Source organism: Narcine bancroftii, chromosome 10 (assembly GCF_036971445.1).
Source record: "Narcine bancroftii isolate sNarBan1 chromosome 10, sNarBan1.hap1, whole genome shotgun sequence".
Classification (NCBI taxonomy): Eukaryota; Metazoa; Chordata; class Chondrichthyes; order Torpediniformes; family Narcinidae; genus Narcine; species Narcine bancroftii.
Genome location: NC_091478.1, coordinates 36032703 through 36057331, shown reverse-complemented (window position 1 = coordinate 36057331; position 24629 = coordinate 36032703). Strand labels below are relative to the sequence as shown.

Genomic DNA, 24629 nt, shown 5'->3' with positions numbered 1-24629 from the left:
TATGTAGTGAAAAGTGTGATGCCATCACAGCTTAGCATAGGGCAACCAATACTTCTGAATGGAAAGCCCTGCAAAAGGTAGGGGACACAGTCCAGTACATCACAGGCCAAACTCTCCCCACCATTGAGATAATCTACGTGAAACGCTGCCATCTGAGAGCATCAGCGATCATCAAGGATTCACACCACCCAGGACTTGCTCTGTTCTCTCTACTGCCATCAGGAAATAGTTGCCACATGACTCATACCACCAGGTTCGGGAACAGATGTTACCCCTCCACCCATCAGATTCCTAAACAAAATACTCAATCAGAGACATATTTAAGGACTTTTACTTTATTTATTACTGAATATTTTCTTCTGCATTTAGTTAGCTTGTTACATTTCTTTCTTTGTTTACAATTCTCTCTAGCATATGTATTTTTCCTTGAGTACAGTTTACACTATCAATATGTAGACATTCTTCCTCGCACAGGAAAAAGTTCAGGGTCGTATGTGATGTTACATTTGTACTCTGAAAAGAAATTTAAACTTGAACTTGAACATTGCCGATCCTAATAAGTTATGAGAAAATAGGGGGTGAGTTACTGGAGTCCTTCTGGTGAATGGAATCCTGAATCAGCTCTTCTCACCCACTTCCCTTCTGCACCAAAGGACCAGACTTCCTGCCAGAGACCTGCCCACTGTGGCTAGTCCTGATATGTCAACCCCTCAATAGTGTCCAAAACGGTATACATGTTATTGAGGAGAATGGCCACAGGTCCTGATAGTCACCCAGCTGCCTGCCTCCTACATCCTGGGAGTGATCACCTCCCTGTGACTCCTGTCTATCACCCCCTCTGCCTCCCAAATGATCCGGAGTTCATCCAGCTCCAGTTCCCTAATGCCATCTGTAAAGAGCAGCAGAAGAAATAATCAGGCTTCCCTGATTTGCCACATCCTACAAAATTCTACATCCTTCTGAACTCTTAAAAAGGCCTTGTCCAGTCTCATGGCAAACCTGGCGTCCCTGGAACCAGTTTAGTGGATCACTTGCTGATTGATGGCTGAAGAAAATGGCATAAAATTCCGTTCAGATTTCCACTTATTGTGGAATAACCCAATTCAACTGAGATAAAGACATGGAACTACCAATTCCATCAAAGACTGTAAAGAAAATTAAGAGAAAGCTTTGAGAAAATGGGGAACCAATAGGATCATATAAAGGACATGAATCTAACAGCCTTGCACTGCTCTGAACAAAATATTATTCAGCATTCCAACCATATTTCCTCGTCAATCTCCTTACAATATGTCACAAAAATAATGCCAAATGTTATGGGTAATATTAAGAATGAATCAATTGATAATTACCCCTAAGCACCATAGGAAAACATACAGGCCAGAAACATGGCTCAGCAGCGTTTGCTTACCGGTTTGTATGATGCTTGTACATCGATAAGTACGTCACCAAATGCTGTATTATTTGGTTTTTTATCGACAGGATTAGGAGGCAGCAGTGAGATCAGCTTCTTGTCTGAAAAGTTGGGTGGTTCAGGCCCCTTAGGCAACTGATCTACTGAATTCTAGGACATTGGAAAATGGGTATTAGTTATCACAGCCTCACTATTAACAAAACTTTTCTAACTGCCCCAATCAACCTACTTTGTCTCACCCTATCTTAGACACTCCATAAACCTCTATTCATCCCTCCACCACCCTCTCTGCCATTAAAAATTAGATTGTTTTCTTTCTTTCCCAGCTTTGACAAAGAGTTTCAGACGTGAAAATGTGAACTATTTCTTTTTTTAGGGGTGGCACTGTTGGCAATGCGGTTAGTGCAGCGCCTTTACAGCGTCAGCGATCGGGGCTGGGGTTTGAATCTCGTGCTGTCTGTGAGGAGTTTGCACTTTCTCCCCGGGTCTGCGTGGGGTTTTCCCTGGGGTCTCCGGTTTCCTCTCACTGTTCGGAATGTTCTGAGGGTGCAGGTTAATTGGATGGCACAGACCTCGTGAGCCGAAGTGGCCCGTTACCACGCTGTATGTCTAAATATTTAGAATTTTTTTCACCACGCTGTCTGATCTGCTGAAGGTTTTGACCATTTTCTATCAATAGGACAGGTGAAGAGCTGCACTTCTGGAAATAACAGTGAATTGAATAAAGTTATGTGATCCTTGCAGCAAAATATCACCCGCAGTCCACGACAACACAATTTAAAAAAACATATTTACTTCTCAAAATTCTCGTAATGTTTTCCCAATCTAGAAACCGGAATTCCTAAAAAGGATTTATACAGCATTAACTCATTGTAAAGTCAATATGGATCTCATTGATGTTCTGTGAATGAGTATCCAGCTTAATGCAAAACCAGGTAGGCTTTGATTGGACAGGATGGATAGCTCTTTTTGGCTGAGATGGTTATTCTGGCTGCAAATTGCTTTTATGTTAGTCAGCTGTGAAGTAAAAAAACAGATTTTTAAAAATGACATTAGCTTGGACTAGGTGTTGGGACGATGCAAAACGGTTATATCTAATGCCCCATACTGAACAAACATCATAGATACAAGGTTGGATTAATTTGCTATTTCACTTCATAATCCTTTCAGAAAAATTAGTTCAAAGCTGGAAAATATCATGTTAAAGTCTAATGGTCCAGTTCTAGCTATTGAAGCTAAATATTATGCGTTTGGAAAATGTCATGCAAGTTTTATTTAGTTTCGTTTTGTGCTTTTTCACTTCATCAAATAGAGCCCAGCTCACTGTAACACAAAACGGATTGTATACAAGGTGTATCAGAATGAATGCTGGCATCTTCAGTCTGGTACCTCACATGCATTAACATATGTAACTGTAATCTCTAACACCGGCTCCAATAATGGTCACGGCTTAAAGCAAATGGAGTCCGTCCCCCCCACCCCCCGTAAGTCAACAACATGGACATAAGGCGCAGCAGATGCAGAAAGGGGAGCAGAAATGGTTCCCAATGTAACTGTGACTGGTAGGCTTGAATTATGAGGAGGTTGGATTGGCTGGAATATTATTCCTTGGAGCATGGAAGGTTAAAGTGGGGATCTAATAGAGATTTATAAAATAATGATGGGTACAGAGAAGATACCTGAATATGTGAATCTAAGACTAGAGGTCATAGATTTAAGGAGAAAAGGGAAAGATTTAAAAGAGATCTCCTCAACACAGAGGATGATAAGTACGTGGAACGAGTTGCCAGAAGAAGGGGTAGAAGTGGAGAAAATTGTCACATTCAAAAGACATTTAGACAGGTGCATGGAAAGAAAAGGTTTAGAGGGATGTAAGCCAAACGCAGGCAAATTGGACAAGTCAGTGCTGTGCTTTGGAACTATGTGCCTCGGTGACAAAAAACAGACTGCTGGAGGAGATCAGCAGGTCAGACAAATATCTGTGGAGGTAGCAGTGCTTGACATTTTGGGTCGAGACCTGCTTCAGGACTGGATATGAAAAGAGACTGAAGCAGGCTTGTTTTAATAACTGACAGGCAGTGACACATCATCACTAGTTTAGCTTAAGCCTTTTAAAATGAAAATCAATATGATTCATCACTGACCTCAGCAATGGCTTTTGCCAGACCTTTAAACATTTGTATGTAAGCTGCAAGTGTGTGAGGGCCATATATTGTTGACGCAGCCTCATAACGTTGTACCTGTTGAAGCAATGGGTATGAATACCTTATATATTTAATTATAATAGTTCAAAAAATAAGCTTTTTGTTTTACTATTCATTCCTAAGTTTCAATGCCCTGTACCCTTCAAATATTAAGCTTCGATCACATGATATAATTTACAGAAGCTGATGACCTCTCTTAGGTGACTCAGGGGTATTTCAGAACCTTTAACAACATATACTGAGGCCAATGGCAGTATCCAGTATTGGCTAGGACTTTTTGCTCCTCACCTCAGAGTCACAAAGCATGGAAAAAGGACCTTCACCTCAATGAGTCTGCACCAAGCATCAGGTTAGCAGCAACATTCATCCTACACACATCCCCCATTGCATTCTCCCAACATTCCCTTCAACTTACCCTGCTCCCCATCCCGAGACTCCACCACTCATCTTTTGTGGTGATACAACCACCAGCCTACTGCAGGGGGCGATCTCTGTACCTGCAGAAAGACCACCTAAGGGCTGACTCCACCTGGCTGGCTGTCAATCAGCTGACCTGAATAGACCACCTAAGGGGCTGACTCCACCTGGCCGGCTGTCAATCAGCAGACCCGAATATAGACCTGAGCCGGCCCCTGTTGAGCCAGTCACGTGGGGAGCCACTAAGGCATGAATTGGTGTTCAGACATTTACTGGAATAAAGCCTGTTGAACAATCTTTCGAGTTTTGTGCTTGCTCACCGCTACCTCAGTGCACCACATCTTTAATCTGGGAGACAATTTACCATGGCCAATTTAACCCTTACATCTTTGGAAGGTAGAAAGAAACCTGACTACCCAGGGGGCATCATCAATTGTGAAAAATGGAGGTGCTTAATTGTTTTACTTTAACTTACAGTTTTTAAGTGTTTCACTAAAATGCAAACTTCACACAAGCAGGACTGAAGGACAGAATTGATCCCAGGTCACTAAAGCAGTGAGGCATCAGTTCAACTACCTTGTCTCAACTGAACTGTACGAGATACACTTCTGCTGGGCAATCAAACTGGACATAAAGGTGTGAAATACAAAAGACTGCAGACGCTGTGATTGTAGTAAAAACACAGAAATGCTGGAGGAACTCAGCAGCTCTTGAAGATGGGGCTCAGGCTGGGTGTGAGGGCGATCTAGCTGCGACATCTGTCACCCCATTGATTGCTAGGGATGATTCAGCTGATCTGGCTGGCTAGGCGGGTGTCACCCTTCCCTCACAGCTCCATGTGCGTCCTTCCCGAAGCTCAGCGCTCGGTCGCAGAGGATGGCCCCCTAGAAGAGGACCGCTCCGCTGGTCTAGGGTATATGACGTAGCTACTCCCCTGCTAGTCTAAACCTCAAAGAAGGGCTCAGGCCCAAAACGTCATTGTGACAGCACAGATTCTATCACCAATGTGTATATGTACAGATGGTAGTGTAGGATGACTGTGATTGGCTGAGAGTGTAGCCACACCTACTGGCAGGTCTTAAAGGATTGCTCCTAGCCAGCCCAGGTCATTCTGGACTGGTCGACCTACTTGTGATATGCTCCAGTCTTTTAGTTAATAAAAGCCTTGATTTGCATCAACAAGTCTTTGGTTCTTTTGATGCACTCTACAGTCAGCTGTACATTTTTACCTCCTATGAGCTTTTTAGGCATTAAGGCACCTGACATCAGATAGGCGCCATTGTATATCTGGGTATATTTAGTTGCCCATTCAGAGCCAGCTCTCCAGCGCTTGACGTCCTGTTTTGTGGAAACTGCCAAAATGTTTGGCCTGGAAGTCAGCCTGAAGAAAACTGAGGTCCTCCATCAGCCAGCTCCCCACCATGACTACCAGCCCCCCCACATCTCCATCGGGCACACAAAATTCAAAACGGTCAACCAGTTTACCTATATCGGCTGCACCATTTCCTCGGATGCAAGGATCGACAACAGACTCGCCAAGGCAAATAGCGCCTTTGGAAGACTACACAAAAGAGTCTGGAAAAATAACCAACTGAAAAACCTCACAAAGATTAGCGTATACAGAGCCGTTGTCATACCCACACTCCTGCTCGGCTCCGAATCATGGGTCCTCTACCGGTATCACCCACGGCTCCTAGAATGCTTCCACCAGTGTTGTCTCCGCTCCATCCTCAACATTAATTGGAGCGACTTCATCTCCAACATCGAAGTACTCGAGATGGCAGAGGCCGACAGCATCGAATCCACGCTGCTGAAGATCCAACTGCACTGGGTAGGTCACGTCTCCAGAATGGAGGACCATCACCTTCCCAAGATCGTGTTATATGGCGAGCTCTCCACTGGCCACCGAGAGGTGCACCAAAGAAGAGGTACAAGGACTGCCTAAAGAAAGCTCTTGGTGCCTGCCACATTGACCACCGCCAGTGGGCTGATGTCGCCTCAAACCGTGCATCTTGGCGCCTCACAGTTCGACGGGCAGCAACCTCCTTTGAAGAAGACCGCAGAGCCCACCTCACTGTCAAAATACAAAGGAGGAAAACCCAACACCCAACCCCAACCAACCAATTTTCCCTTGCAACCACTGCAACCGTGTCTGCCTTTCCCGCATCGGACTTGTCAGCCACAAAGGAGCCTGCAGCTGACGTGGACATTACCCCTCCATAAATCTTCGTCCGCGAAGCCAAGCCAAAGATATCTGGGTGTAATCTCAAGAGCAAGTGAATAAATATCTGCTTCAAAGGGTACAATGCTAATTTTAACTGTGGAAGACAAAGATAGCCACATCCCAGCAATTTACATCAGGAAAGAGGTTGGGAAAACTTAATAGGAGAAAATGTAATTTGAAGAGTGGATGCAAGATATTGGCTAAAGAGATCTTGTCAGGGATACAATGGCTGCCATTTACGCCAAAGAGTCATTTCAGTAAGTCCTTTGTTGAATTATGAAGAGCATTTGTGCAATCTCGTTGTAAAATGGTAATTTATAAAAAGACCCTTTAGTTTGCTGCCACTGATCACAAAACAGGAAGAGCGAGGTCAGCTCACTCAAAGATATTGCCTGCACGTCCTCTCAGACAGGCCTCAAAGTACAATTCCCAGCTACTTTGTGAACCCTGTTGAACCTGCCAGCTTCTGGTTAGACCACCAGATGGAGCACTGTGCTAAAGCAATCCTTCCCGTGGCCTACCCTTGAAATTGAGGGAAGAAACAACAAAGCAGAGGCAAGATACCTTGCGCTCTGCCAAGCCCGCACGCGGCACTAGTCAAGGAATATTCGATCCATTAAATTTCAAAGAGCAAAACTAAAAAGTAGACAAGTGCATTCTGAATATCCTGGATCCTACCAGTGCTCCCCATCCACCTTCCCATTTTTGTTTCAGAGGGGGAGGTGGGGGGGGGAGGGTTGGGGGGGTGGTCATAACCTGGCTTGCTGCCCACATCTGCAATTCAGGAGGGCCAGTCTCCAGGTGATGAGTAAGTATCAGGTGTGGTATTCTGGAGGCCCCAGCCAGAATGCCCAGCAAGAAAATGTCTGACAGTCAAATGAATTTGAAAAGAAAATGTTGCCACAGATTTATTTTTTTTCGCAAACAAAGCTGTTTTTTTTAAAATTAAAAACAGTGAACTTGTGGTGATATGTAATTACACCACTAGGTCAACAGGGGTCATCCCAGTGACCTTGTATATAAAGCAGTCCAAAGTTAGTCTAGCCTTCCAGGTTTGTCTTGCAGAAAGACAAGACCTCTTAGTGTACATATTAGTTTATTAAAGCTTTCTTATACTCGCACTGCTGTTGTGCTTATTGTCAGTACAGAACTAAAAGCATAATCATTTATCAACCCAACAAAACAGTGTTCCCCAGTCCTCAGTGCGCAACACTGTAAACACACATACAGACATGCAAAGCATAGATAAACAAAAATTGTTTATTTTGAAGTGTACAAAAATTTATTTTAAAGTGAAACAAGTGAAAATCGTACATTTCCACCTTATTCAAATGAATACAGATGCCATTCCTACACTCGTCCTCTCCAGCACAATGCGAGGTGTAGGATTTAAAGTCTGTCAAGGCTCTCCCTTAAGTGAACCGTTGCTCCACCACGAGCCTCAGTGTTGGAGCAGAGAGTCAATCTCACTGGCTTCTGACATCCAGCACGCCTCCGAGTTATATCTGTCAAAGTCTGTGCAGGAAAGGCCGAGAGGTGTTGAGGCAAGCACAAATAATGGACACCAGTTCCCTTCCCAACCATTGGCTATCAGCCATAAAAATGGAAGAGAGCAATGGCCGCAAACTGAACAGATAGCGTTATCAGTAAACTGTGTGATTAGTTTCATTCTTAAAACCCCAAAGAGTATACCTTCAGAATCCCTTTCAAAGGGAAACACAATCCACCACCCCCGCTCCCCCCCCCCCTCCCCAGAGATGACAATCACAGACTGGGATTAATACAAAAACGCAGTCTGAACTTCCTTCGCTCTCATGAAAAAAAAGGAAATCGACATGGATCCAAATGCATCTGGAAAATCCAGTGCTTAAGAAGCAACATCTTTAAGTAAACTGTGACACAGTTCCTCAGCAGCAGGGGAACAGGTCTCAGGGAGTCATTATTCCCTCAGAAGAGTTTGAAGACTATTACTCACTCCTATAACATTCCTTCCACAATTCTGCAAGCTCCAACAAATAAAACATAAATAGAAGCAATAATTGGTCACTCAGTCCTTGGTCTATCCTTCAATAAGGGTGGTTAATTTTTAACAATGTCCATTTCGCCAGCCAGCCCCTATTTTCTACAATTCTCTTAATATATGAAAACCTGTTGATCTCAACCTCAAAGATAGTCCAAATAATCACCCATGACCTTCTGTGGTAGCAAATTCAAGAGATTCGCCTCCTACACACTACTGTTTGTTAAATGCCATTGAAATGAATACAGATGCCATTCCTACACTCGTCCTCTCCAGCACAATGCGAGGTGTAGGATTTAAAATCTGTCAAGGCCATTCTTCCTAAAAAAAGGAAGTGACTACAAATCAAGACCATTTCATTAGCTTTAATGTTCTTTGGAGTCCTGGGGTGACAAAAGCATGTTGGAGATGAGAGTCTGCCTTTCACACATTGAACTAAATGCCAGAGCATTTGGTTCTGGCCAAAGACAAGTCATCGGTAAAGATCAGAGCCAGGTTTATGGTTACGAGCATGTGTCATGAAATTTGCTAGTACCAGTCTCTGATCCCACATTTTCTGGGACCAGTGAGGTCTTCACTCCCAAAACAGCAAATCTTGACCAATTAATTTAATTCAAAACTACAGTCAATTTAGGAAAGCTTGAGAGGAAAATAACAATGAGCAAAATTGCAGAATAGCATTGACACCAATTACACTTTGATTAAGCCTATAGTTAAATTGTCCTGTAAAGCATGGGTTTTAATTACCTGGTATTCTTCATTTGTAGTGATGTAATGTGTATAAACATTACACAATCCAGCAATAACAACATCAACATCTTTCAAAGACCCAGTGGATTCAAGTTCCTGGAATGGACAAAATCAAATGTTTGCAATAAGAACCACTTAGCCAACAAATCTTTCCCACAACAAAATGTGCATCTGAAAATTGTATAATCAGTCCCTTTATGCTCAATTTCTGGGATAGGTAACATTGAATATTGTCAGGTAGTATTAAATGGTGTCAAGGAAATTTTTTATTCATTCTGTGGGAAACTTTGGCAAGGTCCGCTTGGAGAAAGGTATTGTTGAGCTGCCATCTTGAACCACTGTTATCCATCTCGTGAAATCTTCTCTGTCAAAGCTGCCAAGGTGGAAGTTTCACTGAAGGAACAGCAACAAGTTTTAAAGTCTGAATGGTGATTGAATTCCACGAGAACAAGCCAACCCATTTGAGAGACATCTGCACCCACCAAAATCAGAATCAGGATCTATTGTCATTAACAAGTCATAAAAGTCGATGTCCAGCAGCATCATAGAGAAAACATTCATATTATAAACCATCTTACAACATTACTAGAAAAAAAATAAAAATAATCGTGCATGAAAAGTAAGGCAGTGTCTTGGTTCATTGATTATTCAGGAATCTGATGGCAAGGGGAAAGAAGCAGTTCTTGCGCCACTTTAGGTTCCTGTACCTTTTCCCTGATAGCCACATTGACCACCGCCAGTGGGCTGATATCGCCTCAAACCATGCATCTTGGCGCCTCACAGTTTGGCGGGCAGCAACCTCCTTTGAAGAAGACCGCAGAGCCCACCTCACTGACAAAAGGCAAAGGAGGAAAAACCCAACACCCAACCCCAACCAACCAATTTTCCCCTGCAGCCGCTGCAACCGTGTCTGCCTGTCCTGCATCGGACTTGTCAGCCACAAATGAGCCTGCAGCTGACGTGGACTTTTACCCCCTCCATAAATCTTCGTCCGCGAAGCCAAGCCAAAGAGAGAGCAGAGTGAAGAGGGCATGGCCTGAATGGTGGGCGTCTTTGAGGATAGAGGCTGCTCTTTTAAGACCCCGTCTCATGTAGATGTCCTCGATGGACATCAAATATTCACTGTGCTGCCATTTGGGCAGTAGGGATTACAGTGCCCATATTTGAATCTGGCATTGTCTGTAAGGAGTTTTTGTGTTCTCCCCGTGATCTCCGTGGGTTTTCCTCGGGTGCTCCGGTTTCCTTCCACCCTCGATAATGTAGGGGGTTCTTGGTTAATTGGGTGTAATTGGGCAGCAGGGTTCTTAAGAACCAGAATCAGTTGCCCAACAACACAGTGGAGGTACCTGCAGCTGAAGGAATACAGTGATTCAAGATCATGGTTCGCACCACCTTCTCAGGGGCGAGCATAGCTAGGCCCTAATTTCCAGCAATACTTTATAAATGATGAACTCCTTTTTAGCAACAAGCAGAACACCAGGCAATATGACATTATATCACTGAAGTATTGGAGAACTATCAGATATGATGTCTTGAAAAGCATTAAATTGTTTACTCAGTTATGTGCAATAACTTGCACAGGTTTTTGAGGAGGAGGGGAATTTCACCCAGTGAGATATCCAATCAAATATCACCAAATTGAAATTGACCACGTTGCACTTTGGAAGACCGTCCTCTGCACAGAATGGCTGTTTCCTCTCCCTCGTTAAACTCATGATTATAACTTTAAAATATTTTAGGACATTCAAGGTTGTAAAATGCGTTATGGAAACCTCTCCTTTTTACAAAGTAATTGATATTTAGCTATGAGAAGAGTTTGAAGGTTTTATGGTTTATTCAGCACTCAAGATTTTAATAGGGCTGTTTCTGGTTGCAATAAAATAAATTTATGGTGTATGAAAGAGTTATTTGAGCTCCAGTGAGCTGTATTTCATAGTACTTACATAGGAGGCTCTACAAAGTTAATACCAGATTCAGGTCTGGGATGGGAGTTGTGGGAGAAGCAATGCAGTCCAGGAAAATCTTCTGCAATGGCCCCAGAGCAACATTGGTCAGGGACCTGGAGATCCGAATATATCTATTGACTTTGGATTAGCAGAAGGCTTGTTACCAAACGGCAGGGAGAAAATGTGGAAACTCCAAGAGAAATAGTGGTTTATACGCAACGACTTTGTGTGATTAGACATATACCCACCCCATTTGATTTCAATTGATATGTTTTTAATAAAAGGTACAGGGCACAAAATGAACTGGGATGCAGAGAAATTGCTTTTCTCAGAGAGTAGTGAATCTGTTTCATTTGCTGCCCAAGGAGGCAGGACAGTATATATATCTAAGAGAGTTAGATAATTTTTTGCATAGTAGGGGAATTAAAGGCAATGGGGGAAAAAGGCAGGTAGGTGGAGCTGGATCTATTGTCCACCATCAAACTTAAATGGGAAAGAAATCAACGTGACTGAAGTCTACTGAGATGAAACAATACTTTCATAATAAATAGCAGATAAATCTGCTTAATAGCCATGGTTTGGATATTAACGGAGTCATGTTTAGAACTTTGTTACATATCCCTTAAATGCAATGGCTGCTTGAAGTCTGTAATTCATACACATCTGAGTGCTGAGTATCTTCTCTGGTGATGCTCTGCCAGGCTTCTACTGCATTAAATCTGGCTTAATGGGCCAGATCATCAGTCACATTGATTTCCTTCCCATTTAGGTTTTGGTAGTGGTAGACAATTTAACTTTGGCAGCTTCACAACAGTGCTTATGTAATTCATTGCTCATCACGAGAGAATGATTACAAGACTATTTGTGTTATCTGTTCTTGGGAAGTCTGGACCATTGCTGTTGTTGAGATGGAGGTCAATTTTCAGTCAAGCAAATGGGCAAGTATAGTGGATAAAGACCACTAGAATTGTCCTTGAAATACAGACAGTATGGCATATGAATCCTAAAGTAAGTCTCATTCATAATATAGACAAGTTTTGACATGGCTTAAAATACTCGAACATTCTTGGCCACTTTTGGAAGCCAAAGTGCTCATCTTCTTCAAGTGGACGCCTTTTGGGGATCGCACCACTCTCTGGTCATTTGCCTGAGCAGTGAACATGTGCAATGACCTTGGACTCCATTGTTTTGTGATTGATGGGGACTCAGGGAGGAAGAGAGAATTCCATTGAGCACAATAAAGGGTGGAATATCAGGAGAGGGGTGGCATTCTGTGGGCTTGTTCAACTATCAACCACAGAATTGTTTCAGCATCGTGCAGGGCCTGAACAAGTCCTCTAGCTGAAATGAGCTCAGGGACAACTGGCCACAAATCAGCCTGAATGCCCTATGAAACAGTTAATCCATCAGCAACCTCATTAAGTGTTAATCTCCTTACAGCACGTCGGAACTAATTCACGTAATTTGGCATAAATAAGCAACTTACACGCTTTACAGTTTCTCTCAGTCTTCTTCCTGACATGGTCCTAGGTGGAGCAAGGTCACAAGGAAAATTTGGAGACTTTAATTGCTTGTTTTTACCAGGAGAATTAAGATTCTTTCCAACAGGCAGCAATCAATCTGGATTACTTCACTCACTTGGCAGCCAACAGTATAATCTGACAACTGCAAAATCAGCAAATGCTACTCGGAGACCATTATCAATTGAAGACATATACAAACACAGTGTAGTAAACCCTGCAAAAGATTATACCTTTTATAAAACAACAAGGACTGGCGTATTGGTTTGTCCCAATGTTAACATTTTGAATTGAAATAATACTAAAATGTCTGGAAGCACAGCTGCAGGAACAGTGAAAAGAGAAACCGAAATAATGAGGAGCGTTCTTATACAAATCCAACTCTTTCCTGCTTCAAACTACAAACAAGGTGGGATTAGGAGGGAAGGGTCAAAGGAAAGAATAAATGAGCAAGGGTTTGATTTGTATAATGGGTGTTTGTGAGGACTCAGTGGGGTAAAGGCCCTGTGTTTTTCCATGACTCAAAGATGGGGTGAAGCCAGGTTGTGGTAGTGATGAGATGTTGAGGAAGCCATCTGCTGGATAGGTTACTGAGGGAAGTTAGGGTGAAGGAGATGACAAAAATTCAGGGACATAAAAGCTGTGAAATAAAGAGCTACAAGAAATGTCTCACAGCTCAGGTGAGTCCAGAAAGAAAAAGTGAGTCAGTATTTCATCTGGTGGACCTACAGCTCAACAGGTCGGATCTGATATAGACAGAGAAAAGAAGCTCCCTGAACTTGAAAAATATCAGTTGTGAATCCAGAAGCTTGTAATATACCTAAAAGATGATGAGATGCTGATCCTCAAGTTCCTGTTAAACCTCATTATAACAGAACAAGGGATCCTGACGGAGGTCAGAGTGGGAGTGGAACTGGGCCGTTATCTACAGTGACTCCATAATGTTTGGGACACTTTTTCCCTAAATTTTCCCCTGTGCTTCACAGTTTTAAATTCTTAATCAAACAATTCACATGTGATTAAAGTGCACACTCCAGGTTTTATTTGTGTACATTTTGGCTTGACCATGTAGAAATTACATAGTCCTCTAATTTCAGGGCAACACAATATTTGGGAAATAGCCATGGTTTGGATATTAATGGAGTCATGTTTAGAACTTTGTTACATATCCCTTAAATGCAATGGCTGCTTGAAGTCTGTAATTCATACACATCTGAGTGCTGAGTATCTTCTCTGGTGATGCTCTGCCAGGCTTCTACTGCAGCCACCTTCAGCTCCTGCTTGTTTTGAGAGTTTGTCCCCTTATGTTTTTTCTTCAGCTCCTCCCTCCACCTTTTTTTTTTATTTAGGCCCCTGCCTGTTTTTTTTTTGCTTATATCTTGATGAAGGGCTCAGGCCCAAAACGCTGGTTACCCTTTAGTTCCTATGCTGAGTTTTTCAAGCACTTCTGAACGCTGTTTTTGGACTGGGTTACAGGCACAAGGGCAAGGTATTGGAATTGTTTATACTATAATGAATTCCCATTGCAAATGAACATTTTGCAGCCTGAAGCAGGCCACAAAATTTGAAGGAAGACTCACGTGAATTCTCCAGGAACAGCTACAATTGCCAAAGTGCCAATGGTGATAATTTGCACATCGACAATATCTGGATGCCAAGGAAGTGGTTTCGTCATCTGCAAAGTGAAGGCATATTACTTAAAAAACAACAGATGTTGAAAGTTATGCTGTTATGGTAAATTTACAGATTGTCAGACAAACAAATCAAACAAAGTCGAGAAGTATTAGAAAATGAAAATATTCCCATGACAAGAATTTATGAAAGTGAGTTAAATAAACAAATCCTCTGGCTTCCCAATGCATAAAAGATGTCCCAAAGATGGGTGGGTGAAGAGAAACATATTCATCTTATATGTTTTATTGGGCATTAAACCCAAGCTTCAACATATCACATCCATGTGAGGTAACTAAATGAAGTCATTGATCTCCACCACTCAACGTTTTTCCAAGAGAGAGACGTAGATGTGAATGAGATAGCTTTTGGGTTTGTTAATGATTGGATGAACTGAACATTTCAAATCAAGTGATTAAATCTTCTTTTGACTGGAGATCTTTAGTGAAGACAAGTATTTGCACCACAAATTATACTCAGTTGGAAATCTGTCAAGGTGGCTACCCCAAACTGAAGAAAAACTTAAAGAACTGATTTCCTCTGCTAATTCTGAACTTGATGTGTGGGCGTAGGGAGTGCAGTGAAGAAATAATGCCTCTTCAAGTACTTTAGGTAAGCTTTCAGAAGCTTCAAGGAAAGCAAAAATAAGGACATAACAGATTCCATAAATGCACTGGACTGATTTTCATCTCCTTTTCAAACTTCAAGACCCTGGGTAAGTGATAAAAGTGCGCAACTCTAGTGGAAATCAGCCTCACTTAAGAGCTCCTGGATGTGGGGCTACACCTCATAATTTACCCAGTATGCAATGGCATGAACATTAGCTGGTATAGGTTTCAAGGACCGAATGGTCTTCTTCTATGTCACATGGAAGTACAGAAAGAGAAATTGGATGCTTCACTGGCATTTTGTAAATGAGGGCAGAGAAGGCGTTATGTGTGTGCTGTCATCGACTCTGCCCAGATCTTGGCATGCTCATGGGAGAAGGAAGACTGGCAAGGGATACATAAAACAAGTCTGCACAATTTCCAGAGAAGCACACTAGCCTTTGGTATATGCCCATGTTATCATTTGTTTTATAAGAGAAAGTAGATTCTGATTTCAGTAATTGAATGTTAACAGCTAAGAATAAAAGAGATTTGACAAATGCTTGAGCAGTGTTACACACTCGTGGGTGTAACTCCCCACAGCCTACCACCCAAGGCTGGATTAAAGCCAACTGATGCCCTAAGCACAGCCCAACAATGGTTTCTCCCTTGACCCTTCCATTGTCTAACTGGCAAGACATCAATGTGCTGAATGTGAAAGAATAGTTTAAAGAATAGTTTTCTTCCAGGCCAGACCCCACAACTATATTAAATAGAAACTGTGTATATGTGTGAGTGTTATATATATGTTTTTTTTTCTCATTTATTGTAGGGGGAGGGTGGTTTGTGTGTCCCTAGTTCAGCTGCATCATGGTAAATCCAGCACTGGAAAAAAAAACTCTTTGGTGTTCCCTTCCCTTGGTGCCCTAAACACGTGCTTATTTTGGTTAATAGTCAATTCAGGCCTGCTACCACCAGAGAGAAATACCTTAAAATACCTAAGATTTTGATAAATCTGTGTTGACTGCATAGATCAAAGATTAAACTTACTTCGCCTGTGTTGAAAAGTATTGGTTTGGGGTGATGGCAGTCCTGGGTTTCGTTGGAGGGTTTTCCCAGCAACATGTCCCGGATAGAATCCCAGAATGGATCCCCTTCAACAGTTCCTGCAGGAACATCATCACATTGCAAAATTCATGGACTGACAGGGAAGTTTTATTTTGCATTTTTAACATGTAGTTCCACAGTTTATTACTTTTTTTTTTCATTGAGGTGATTTTCAAGATTATTTTATTGTCATGTAATGAAACAGAAATGTGATATTACGCAAAATTTCATTTAGCCTATTGTAAGGCAGATAAAGATTCACTATCAGCAGAAATTGCCCAGCACCGCTTAAGACAGAAAGAAAGCAAATGAGAGTCCTCCCAGGATCACTGAATGTCCATGGCTTTGTCTCCAGCGCTCTTGCAGCCTCCATGGCCACATAGCCTTCAGTCCGAATCATCGGCAACCCGAGCTCCAGATTTACACCTCTGTCATGATCAGGAAGCCTTCAGTGCCCTCTCCTATCCTGGCTCCTGAACCTGGTACCCCTCCAGCAGCCCACATCATCAAGTGAGTCCGTTGATCGCAGTCGCCCACAGCCAGCATTTGTTCCTCTCCTCAAGTCACCAAAATCTTGGAGTCTGTATTCTTTTCAGCCTCAGAGCCCCTTGCTGGTGTCATTGGTCCACCACCATGATCACCATCCTGTGGGCATCTCCTTTGCTTCTCCTTCTCAAACAGGAATTGATCTCCCCATTCCTCCACTTCCCCTGTGTCTGCCACCTCTCGCGGCCGCTGCTGACGATCATAGGCGCCGCTGTCTTGGGCCCAGACACCATGGTCGTGGGATTTTAACAGGCCACTTAAAGCCTGTACAGAGCTGACGACAGTTGGACTCCATGAGGTAGCATTGAGACTTCGCTCCCCGCTCTCGATTGGTCTTCAAAAGCAGCAGTGCTGCTGTTACAGAAACTCTGGCAATGCTGAGTGACGGGCAGATTTGAAATCTCGTGTCTTTCATATCGTATCAGACTTACCCTGTGTAAAATTAAAGGCTCCTACTCCATCAGTTGTACCAGCTGCAAAGCTGTACCCAAGGGCAGGTTTACAAGTGCGGCCCTGCAAAAATCAAAAGCTTATGATTAGTATCCACTCTTGTCGGTGGGCCTATGCTCCTTCCCCTGCCCCTTTCCCCACCATTTTATTCAGACACCTCCCTATCTTTTCCCATACCTTGACAAAGGGCTCCGGTCCAAAATGTTGGTTTCATATCTTTGCTACATAAAGAACTTGCTTGGTTTCTCCAGCACTTTTGAGCATTGAACCCATGGTTAGTACGTTTGTCTCAACAGTCACAGGCTTACGGCTTTGAAAAGTATTTAAATACTCACAGGTATGAGGGTAGGATAAGCCACTCCATGCAAACTATCAGTGTAGTTCAGTAAAAATTAGAGTCAAAATGTTCATTGGCTTCAGCCATAGGGATAGGAAGGGAGTGGGAGGTCTGACTCTGACGTAACATACAAGGAGCTTGTTTGCATTTAATTAGACGTATAGTTCTGGAACTATGTAAAGAAAAGCTCAGGAGTCTGACATTATCTAACACCTTGATGTACTTGCCTGATTTAAACTTAAATGCCATTTAAGTTGCCTGACTCCTGGTAAACTATTCTCAAGAATATCCTCTCTCAGTGGATTTTTACTGTCACTTTGTCCGAACCAACTCTATTTCCTTTTAGTTCAAGCTCACGTCTCACCAGTCTGATATTTGACACCAAACATATCATGTAACTTTCAGCCAATGGGGATGAAGCTTGTGTAGCCTTCCTCAAAGTCAAACTATTAGACGCCAATCATTATTCACCCAAACCTGAATCACAGGGAACATCTGTAATGATTTTGGAAAATTAGAGAGGGAATTCTGGAGAAGTCATCTGGATTAATTGAATGGATGCCTGTTGAAATTTCTGACAGCAGTGCCAGGAAAAATAATGCAGAATTTTTTTTTTTCAGTTTCTGGCAGGGAATTAGAATGGGAGGAACAGAATATCTATTGATAACACAAAATGAATAGGATGCAGGGTTGGGTGGGCTCATAACAGTCACTTGCATTTCAGACAATGTTGATGAACTCCAAAAACAGTTCATTTAAAGAGCAACAATGTCTTTTCATCTAAGCAGGGTATCTTTGCCAGAAGTTCGGGGAATGAAGGATAGTTCGACACAAAATAGGTCCTTCAATTCATGTGGTCAGCAGGCTTGAGTGGCAGCATACAGTAAAACCTCTGGTATCGGCACCTATGGGGATTGGTAGATGCCGGATAAGTGTATTGCCCATCTGCACTCATCCCATTGCCCACATTAGGACTGCGTCTTTTTATTACTTGCCTATTTAGTGAACTGCCAAAATACATCTCAAATATTGTAATTGTATCAGATTCCATCACCACCTCCTCTGGCAGCACAATTCAGATATTATTCAGAATTAAAACACATAAGTCTGCAGACACCGCAGTTGAAGTAAAAACACAAAGCTGGAGAATCTCAGCAGGTCAAACAGGGTCCTTACAATAGCAAAGATAAAAATACATAACTGACGTTTCAGGCTGGATCCTTCATGAAAAATGTCAGCAGGTGTCCAATAAAAGGTTTAGGGGGGGAGGGAGGTTTGGCCGCAAAGGCAGGAGGTAATAGATGGAGGAGGAAGGGAGAGAGCAGCAGCAAGCAGGGGAAGGAGGGATGGCTAGGTGAATAGAGAGGGAAGGGGTGGAGAGCAGACAGGGAGAAGGGAAGGGAGGGCAGTTTAGCAGAAACCGGGAAAGTCGATGTTAATGCCAATGGGCTGGAGAGTGCTCCGCTATCAATCAGACTCTGTGCAAAAAAAAACTTCCCCCTTTGGACCCCTCTTTAACTTCACGCCTAAGAATGATGCCCTCTTGTTTTTAATGTACCTACCAGATGTACAGTTAGCATGGGTAATAGATTCTGAATATCTATGCTTGTCATAAACTTATATGGTCACCCCTCAGCATGCTCCGCTCCAGGTAAACAAGCATAGCCTATTCAATCTCTCCCCATAATTGAAGTCCTCCAATCCAAGCAACACACTGGTGAATCCCCTCTGCACTCTTCCCAGCACAATCGTGTCCTTCCTGCACTGTGGTAACCAGAAATGAGCATCGTACTTCAGCTGATTCCTAACCAGTTCTTTGTAAAGTTGTGACACACCATTCGAACTCTTAGTGTGTATTCTGACACATGGTAGAGAAGCATGTCAAATCCCAACTTCACCACCCGATGCACCTCTCCACTTTCAGGGCTCGATGGAGTTGGAGCCCAATGTATCTCTTTTTGTCAACTCGTGCCCTACCCTATGTCCCACTCCTATCTGCACCTGTCAAGATTAAATTCCAGGAGCTGCTTACCCACTAGCTCATATGTGGGATGCAAAGAAAGAGAAATCATGGCACCCACAAGAAGAACAAGCAAATTCTATACACTCAGCACTGGAGATTTATGTAGCAGTGGTTCTATTAGCTGCACCATTGTGTACTTCAATTGTCCTTTAATTCCCATTTATAGTAAACTCTGAGCCATTTAACACCCATTGAGAATGAGGCGGGGTGGAGGGAGCTGCTGTTGGCATAAACATGCAAGTTCAATAAGAATTGCTCAAAATACACATTACCAGATATCAAATATGGTTATGCATTGCATAAACCTTTACGCTTTCTAATTGTATCCCTCTCACATTTCAATTCTATAGTTTAAGGCTGAACAATCAGATGAATGACTATAATCGTATGCACCAAATCTTCACAGAGGCCTGTTGCTGCTTTTAATCAGCCAAACACCACAGAAAGAAAAAGATCGTCTCCATGAGAGGAATGAAGTCTGGTGCTCACCTCATGCGTGGAATTGATTGGGACTGTTACATCCGTCATGTTGACCCACTGATGTGCGAAGTTGACAGGACCTTTGATTTCTCTGGAGGTTGTTCTGAATAACTCCTGAAAATAGACCACATGAAAGAAAAAACAATTTCAAAAATCACATCAGTGACAATCCTTCCTTTTATCTTAGAAAACATGCACTACAATCCAATGTCCAAATATCCAAACATTGCTACTTGTGCATAACTTTTTAAATGATACACTGACCTGCTCACGCTCCTTTAGAGATCTCACAAACTGCAGCACTGCTCATAACTACCGTACATGTTCAGAGAAGTTAGGTTTACAAGTGAGATGGTTTTTATGAAACTGTCTAGATCAGTGGTTTTCAAACTTTTCTTTCCACTCACACACCACCTTAAGTAATCCCTACCCCATCGGTGCTCTGTGATTGCTTAAGGTGGTATGTGAGTGGGGAAAAAAAGGTTGAGAACCACTGCTCTCGACCCAATTGTTACTGAAATATTTTGCTTGAGAAAAATTGTCATTGGCCCATTTCCTTTGGAGTTAGGAAACCGTTAACATAGCGAGTCAATTGGGTATAATTAAAACAGTGGTTTTCAAACTTTTTCTTTCCACTCTCACACCACCTTAAGCAATCCCTTACTAATCAGGCCACCTATGGCGGCCAACCTTTTCATTTTTAATTTAGACATACAGCACAGTAACAGCCCATGAGTACATACTGGGGGTGTAGGTTAATTGGACGATATATGCTCGTGAGCTGAAATGGCCTGTTACTGTGCTGCATGTCTAAATTAAAAATGAAAAGGTTGCCCACCCCTGATAATGGCATAGGGATTACTTAAAGTGGTACGTCAGTGGAAAGAAAAAGTTTGAAAACCCCTGGTTTAGAACATAGAACATCACAGCACAGTACAGACCCTTTGGCCCTCGACGTTGTGCCAACCTATATATTTAAAACAAGGATGGATAGATTTTAACAAAGTAGAGGAATTAAGGGGGGGAAAGGTGAAGCTGATAGGTCACCCTTTGAATGGCAAAGAAGGATTTACAGGCAGGATTGCCTTACTCCTGCTCCTATTTCTTCTATATTCCTATCAATAACAATAATAAAACTTTCCTACTATTTTTCTTTCATCGATGTGCCTGTGTAAGAGTCTCTTAAATGTTTTGATTGCATTATAGTCATCCCATCTTCTGGGATCTTCTAAATCGCTGTTCAAGAGGATAGTTGTCACTGGCATGTTTATAAGGTACATGGATCGTAAGGATTAGAGTGATCTGGACCTAAAGCAAGCAAATGTGATGAGTTCGGCAGACAACTTGGCTGGCATGGAATGGAGGATCTGTTCCTGTGATGTATCAGACTATGTATGACTCACACAACAGTAGCACAAGGGAAGAATCAAACCTTGTTTGTTCCTTTTTTGGCTTCAGAGAAGCATTCGTTCAAACGTAACCAGCCCAAAAGTAAACCCAAACAAGTCAACTGGTTTTAATAAAATTAACTGCTTCAGTCCAAGAAATGTTTTTGTTCCTCCAAATGATTATAGTAGGGATTTTGCACCCCTCATTCAAAGAGTTACACAGCACTAAAACAAGCCCTCCGGTCCTACTTGTTTATGCTGACCAAGCTAGTCCCAGTGTTTTAACCCATGTAAACTCACCTTCGGAGAACCTGGCCTCAGAACCCACCCCCACCTTCCCCTCTCCATCCACAAACAAGTGAAGCTTTGACTTCTGGTCTAATTGATTTCAATCAGTGAAGTTGGTCAGCAACACATTCTCCATGTCCTTACTCAACATTGGCACCTCGTGAGCATATCTACTCAACTCCCCACTATAATCCCTATCCGCTCATGATTTCATGGCTGCTCCAACTCTACCTTTAAGTTTACTGATGATACCACAGTCATGTGCCTGCTATCTAATTGCAACGAACCAGAATAAATACAGGAAGGAGACTGAGTCAAGTGGCCTGGTGCCAATGGAACAAGCTCTCCCACAATGTAAGAATGGTAAAAGTGATCATAAATTTCAGAAGGGGCGGTTAAAGCCCACTCCCCCTATCCACATCAATGATGCTAAAGTGGAGACAGAAGATAGCTTCGAGTGGTTGAGAGCATATATTTTCACTGACCTGACTTGGATCCTTCATGTCAGTGAGATAGTCAAGAAAGCACACCAATGCTTGTACTTTCTTTGAAGGGTTAAAAAGTTCAGTATGTCTCCCGTGTTCCTTAAGGTAAACAACTGAATATATCCTACCTCTATTGATGACAGTGCGGTGAGGGGGTTGTCCTGCCCAAGATTAGAAGAAGGTGCAGAAGGTGATGAATGCAGCTCAGGACATCCCACAAACCTTCTCCACCTCCACCTGCACATCCTGCTGCCAACAAACAGCAGCAAGCATTCCCATTCCCACGTGGGCTGCACCCTCTCCTCCTTTCTCTCACCAAGGAGAAGGTTCAAGAGTACAAAATCACATACCAACGGGTTCAAGGACAGTTTGTTTCTCACAACCACCGTGCTCCTGAATGAACCTCACTGTAGTGTTCCCCTGCTGTGTACCGATGGATCTTTTCACTGAAACACCACACACTGTAATGCACTCTTGCTCTTCTACTTTATACAGCTGTATGCATGTTAAAGTTGACTTGCTAGACTGCTCACTGTACCAGGTATAACATGACGCTAAACTTGAACTCAACCTCTCTAAATGTTATTTACTTTACTTTAGAATTGTCCCAGCCTCTACCTCTCCTCTGGCAGCATGTTCCAAATACTCATCATCTTGTAGGTCTCATTTAAATCTTTCCTATTTCACTCTACATTTAGATTTCCCGAGCATGGGAAAAATGACCTCATCTATACCCCTTGTGATTTTATAAACCTCTACAAGGCCTCTAGAGTGAAGTCCCAGCCTATCCAGCCTTCTTTTATAATTCAAGCCTACCATTCCCTGGAACATTCTCTTCAATCTTTCCTGCATACCTTCCATCCTAATGACATCTTCCCTAGAGAAGAGTGATCAGGACTATGCCCAGCACTCCAAGTGTGGCCTCACCAATGTTGACTAACAACAGAGGGATTGGATTTCTATTACACACAGTGGTTGGTCATAATATCATTGACGTTTACACACCTTTGCCTTATTGTAGATGTTGCGTCCAATTATTGCAGTGCTCTCAAACATATCCCTTCCAGGGCCTGGCGACATGCACATGGAAGACTGTAGAATTATAAGGAACAAGTGTACAAAATTACCAGAAATTATGTATTTTAAAAATTGGTTATCAGATAGGTGTGACTGGAACATAAAGAAATACTCAGTTGTTTACCATCTTATGCACATTATGCAAACACAATGGGGACAGAGAGGGCAAATAAAGCATCCAAAGTTAGCCACTCCCACCACTGATCGACAATAGCCTTCAATGTAGCAAAATACCCCAATGGATTTCATAAGACCATCAGCAAACTTCAACTATGGTGTTTGAAAGAGAACCACCACAGTTCAGCAAGTGGAAGGATGGGGTTTGTCCAAGATCAGCCAAGGGGAACAGTTCTGCATGTTTCCAGGGGTTTCCTGCCAGGAGTGCTTTGAAATAGTCAAGTAAAAAGGTAAGAAGAGGATAGAAGAAGGCTTTAATAACAGCTAAGCAGTGGCAAGGGCAGAATTTGGTGAATGTTGTGACATGGAAATCATTGATTTTGCAAAGGCAGGTCCAAATGTCACCTCAAGGTCAGTTAGGATACCCACTCATTCCAGTGTAAGACCGTTTGTACATGCAAAGCAACTGTACAAGTAAATGCCTTTTTCTTCAAGGATGAAAATTTATTTGATTGGGATAACCCAGGAAGAAACTTATGTTCATTCGCTCGAGCTGAAAGGCAACTATCAAAGAGCCCAGGAGTAAAGCTCTTGGGCAGCAATGTGACTCAGCTGGTGGGAGACGAGACCTGATCCATTTCTTTGCACACACACAGATGCACAGACTTACTCCTCCGATGGGGCAGGTGCTGTCAGGGTTATCACAGCTTTCACCAGTGCTGACGCAGTGAGGGCCCCGAGTATTTGAAGAGACATCCCCCTCATTGGTAGATGCAAATGCGGCCACAAAAGGTCCCTGTCAATGTAAAGATCAGGTAGAGATAATTATTCAGCTGCTGTGGATGAAAGATGCCGATCAAACTGTTAGGTTCCCCAAAGGGAAATGAAAAAAAATCAATAACGGAGGACATAACTTTAAAAACTGAATTATTCATCGACTTACATTAATAACATATACATAATTTATGTTATGCCTATTAATATTTTACAGTTTAGAAGAAGAGATAATTAAATTTGCAAATCACATTAAGGCTGCAGATGTTGAAGTGGGATGGAGCACTGGATTAACCCAGACGCAGCTAAATCCTGTGTGAGATTCCATCAAGTTCTACATTGCACCCCCCTTCCACAATGACCTGTGACATCAATTCATCGGCATCTTTAATATTTGCTTGTACAATTCCACGGATCCTTCCGATCCACTGCGAACAATTATCCCCTTTACTCACAACAAGTGATCTTGTGCCACATTGTTGTAGTTAGCTCCTTGGGGGCTGAAGTCTCAAGCAACAATAGAAAGCCCTGGTGGTAAAGGTCTTTGTGTTTTTTTTTCCCTGTAACCACATACCTTAAGAAGCCAAGATGTTTACCTTTTCTTGACTGTGGCCTTATCCATTGACCGGTTTGGAGTTGCATCATATAATGCAGGCAATCTATTTTAAAATAACTATTTTATTTAACAAATTAATATTGAGCTAATTAAATCTGGCTTGAAGCACAGTATGAATACTTGGTCATAGGGTGAGTGGAATCTAATTTAAGACATTTGCATATCAGCATGTAAAACGAAACTGCTGG

General features: G+C 42.4%; 1 protein-coding gene across 2 annotated transcripts in view; it reads right to left on the bottom strand.

Moving 5' to 3' along the window:
• Window positions 1–24629, bottom strand: part of asah2 (N-acylsphingosine amidohydrolase 2) — a 77615-nt gene that overhangs the window by 15459 nt on the left and 37527 nt on the right. For both annotated transcript variants that reach the window (XM_069900672.1, XM_069900673.1), the window contains 10 exons: window positions 23722–23847; window positions 22863–22949; window positions 19706–19810; window positions 16838–16919; window positions 15804–15919; window positions 14076–14170; window positions 12462–12501; window positions 9027–9125; window positions 3559–3654; window positions 1412–1564 (listed from right to left, as the gene is read on the bottom strand). In XM_069900672.1, coding sequence (XP_069756773.1) covers window positions 1412–1564; window positions 3559–3654; window positions 9027–9125; window positions 12462–12501; window positions 14076–14170; window positions 15804–15919; window positions 16838–16919; window positions 19706–19810; window positions 22863–22949; window positions 23722–23847 — 999 coding nt within the window. The remainder of the gene's footprint in view (window positions 1–1411; window positions 1565–3558; window positions 3655–9026; window positions 9126–12461; window positions 12502–14075; window positions 14171–15803; window positions 15920–16837; window positions 16920–19705; window positions 19811–22862; window positions 22950–23721; window positions 23848–24629) is intronic.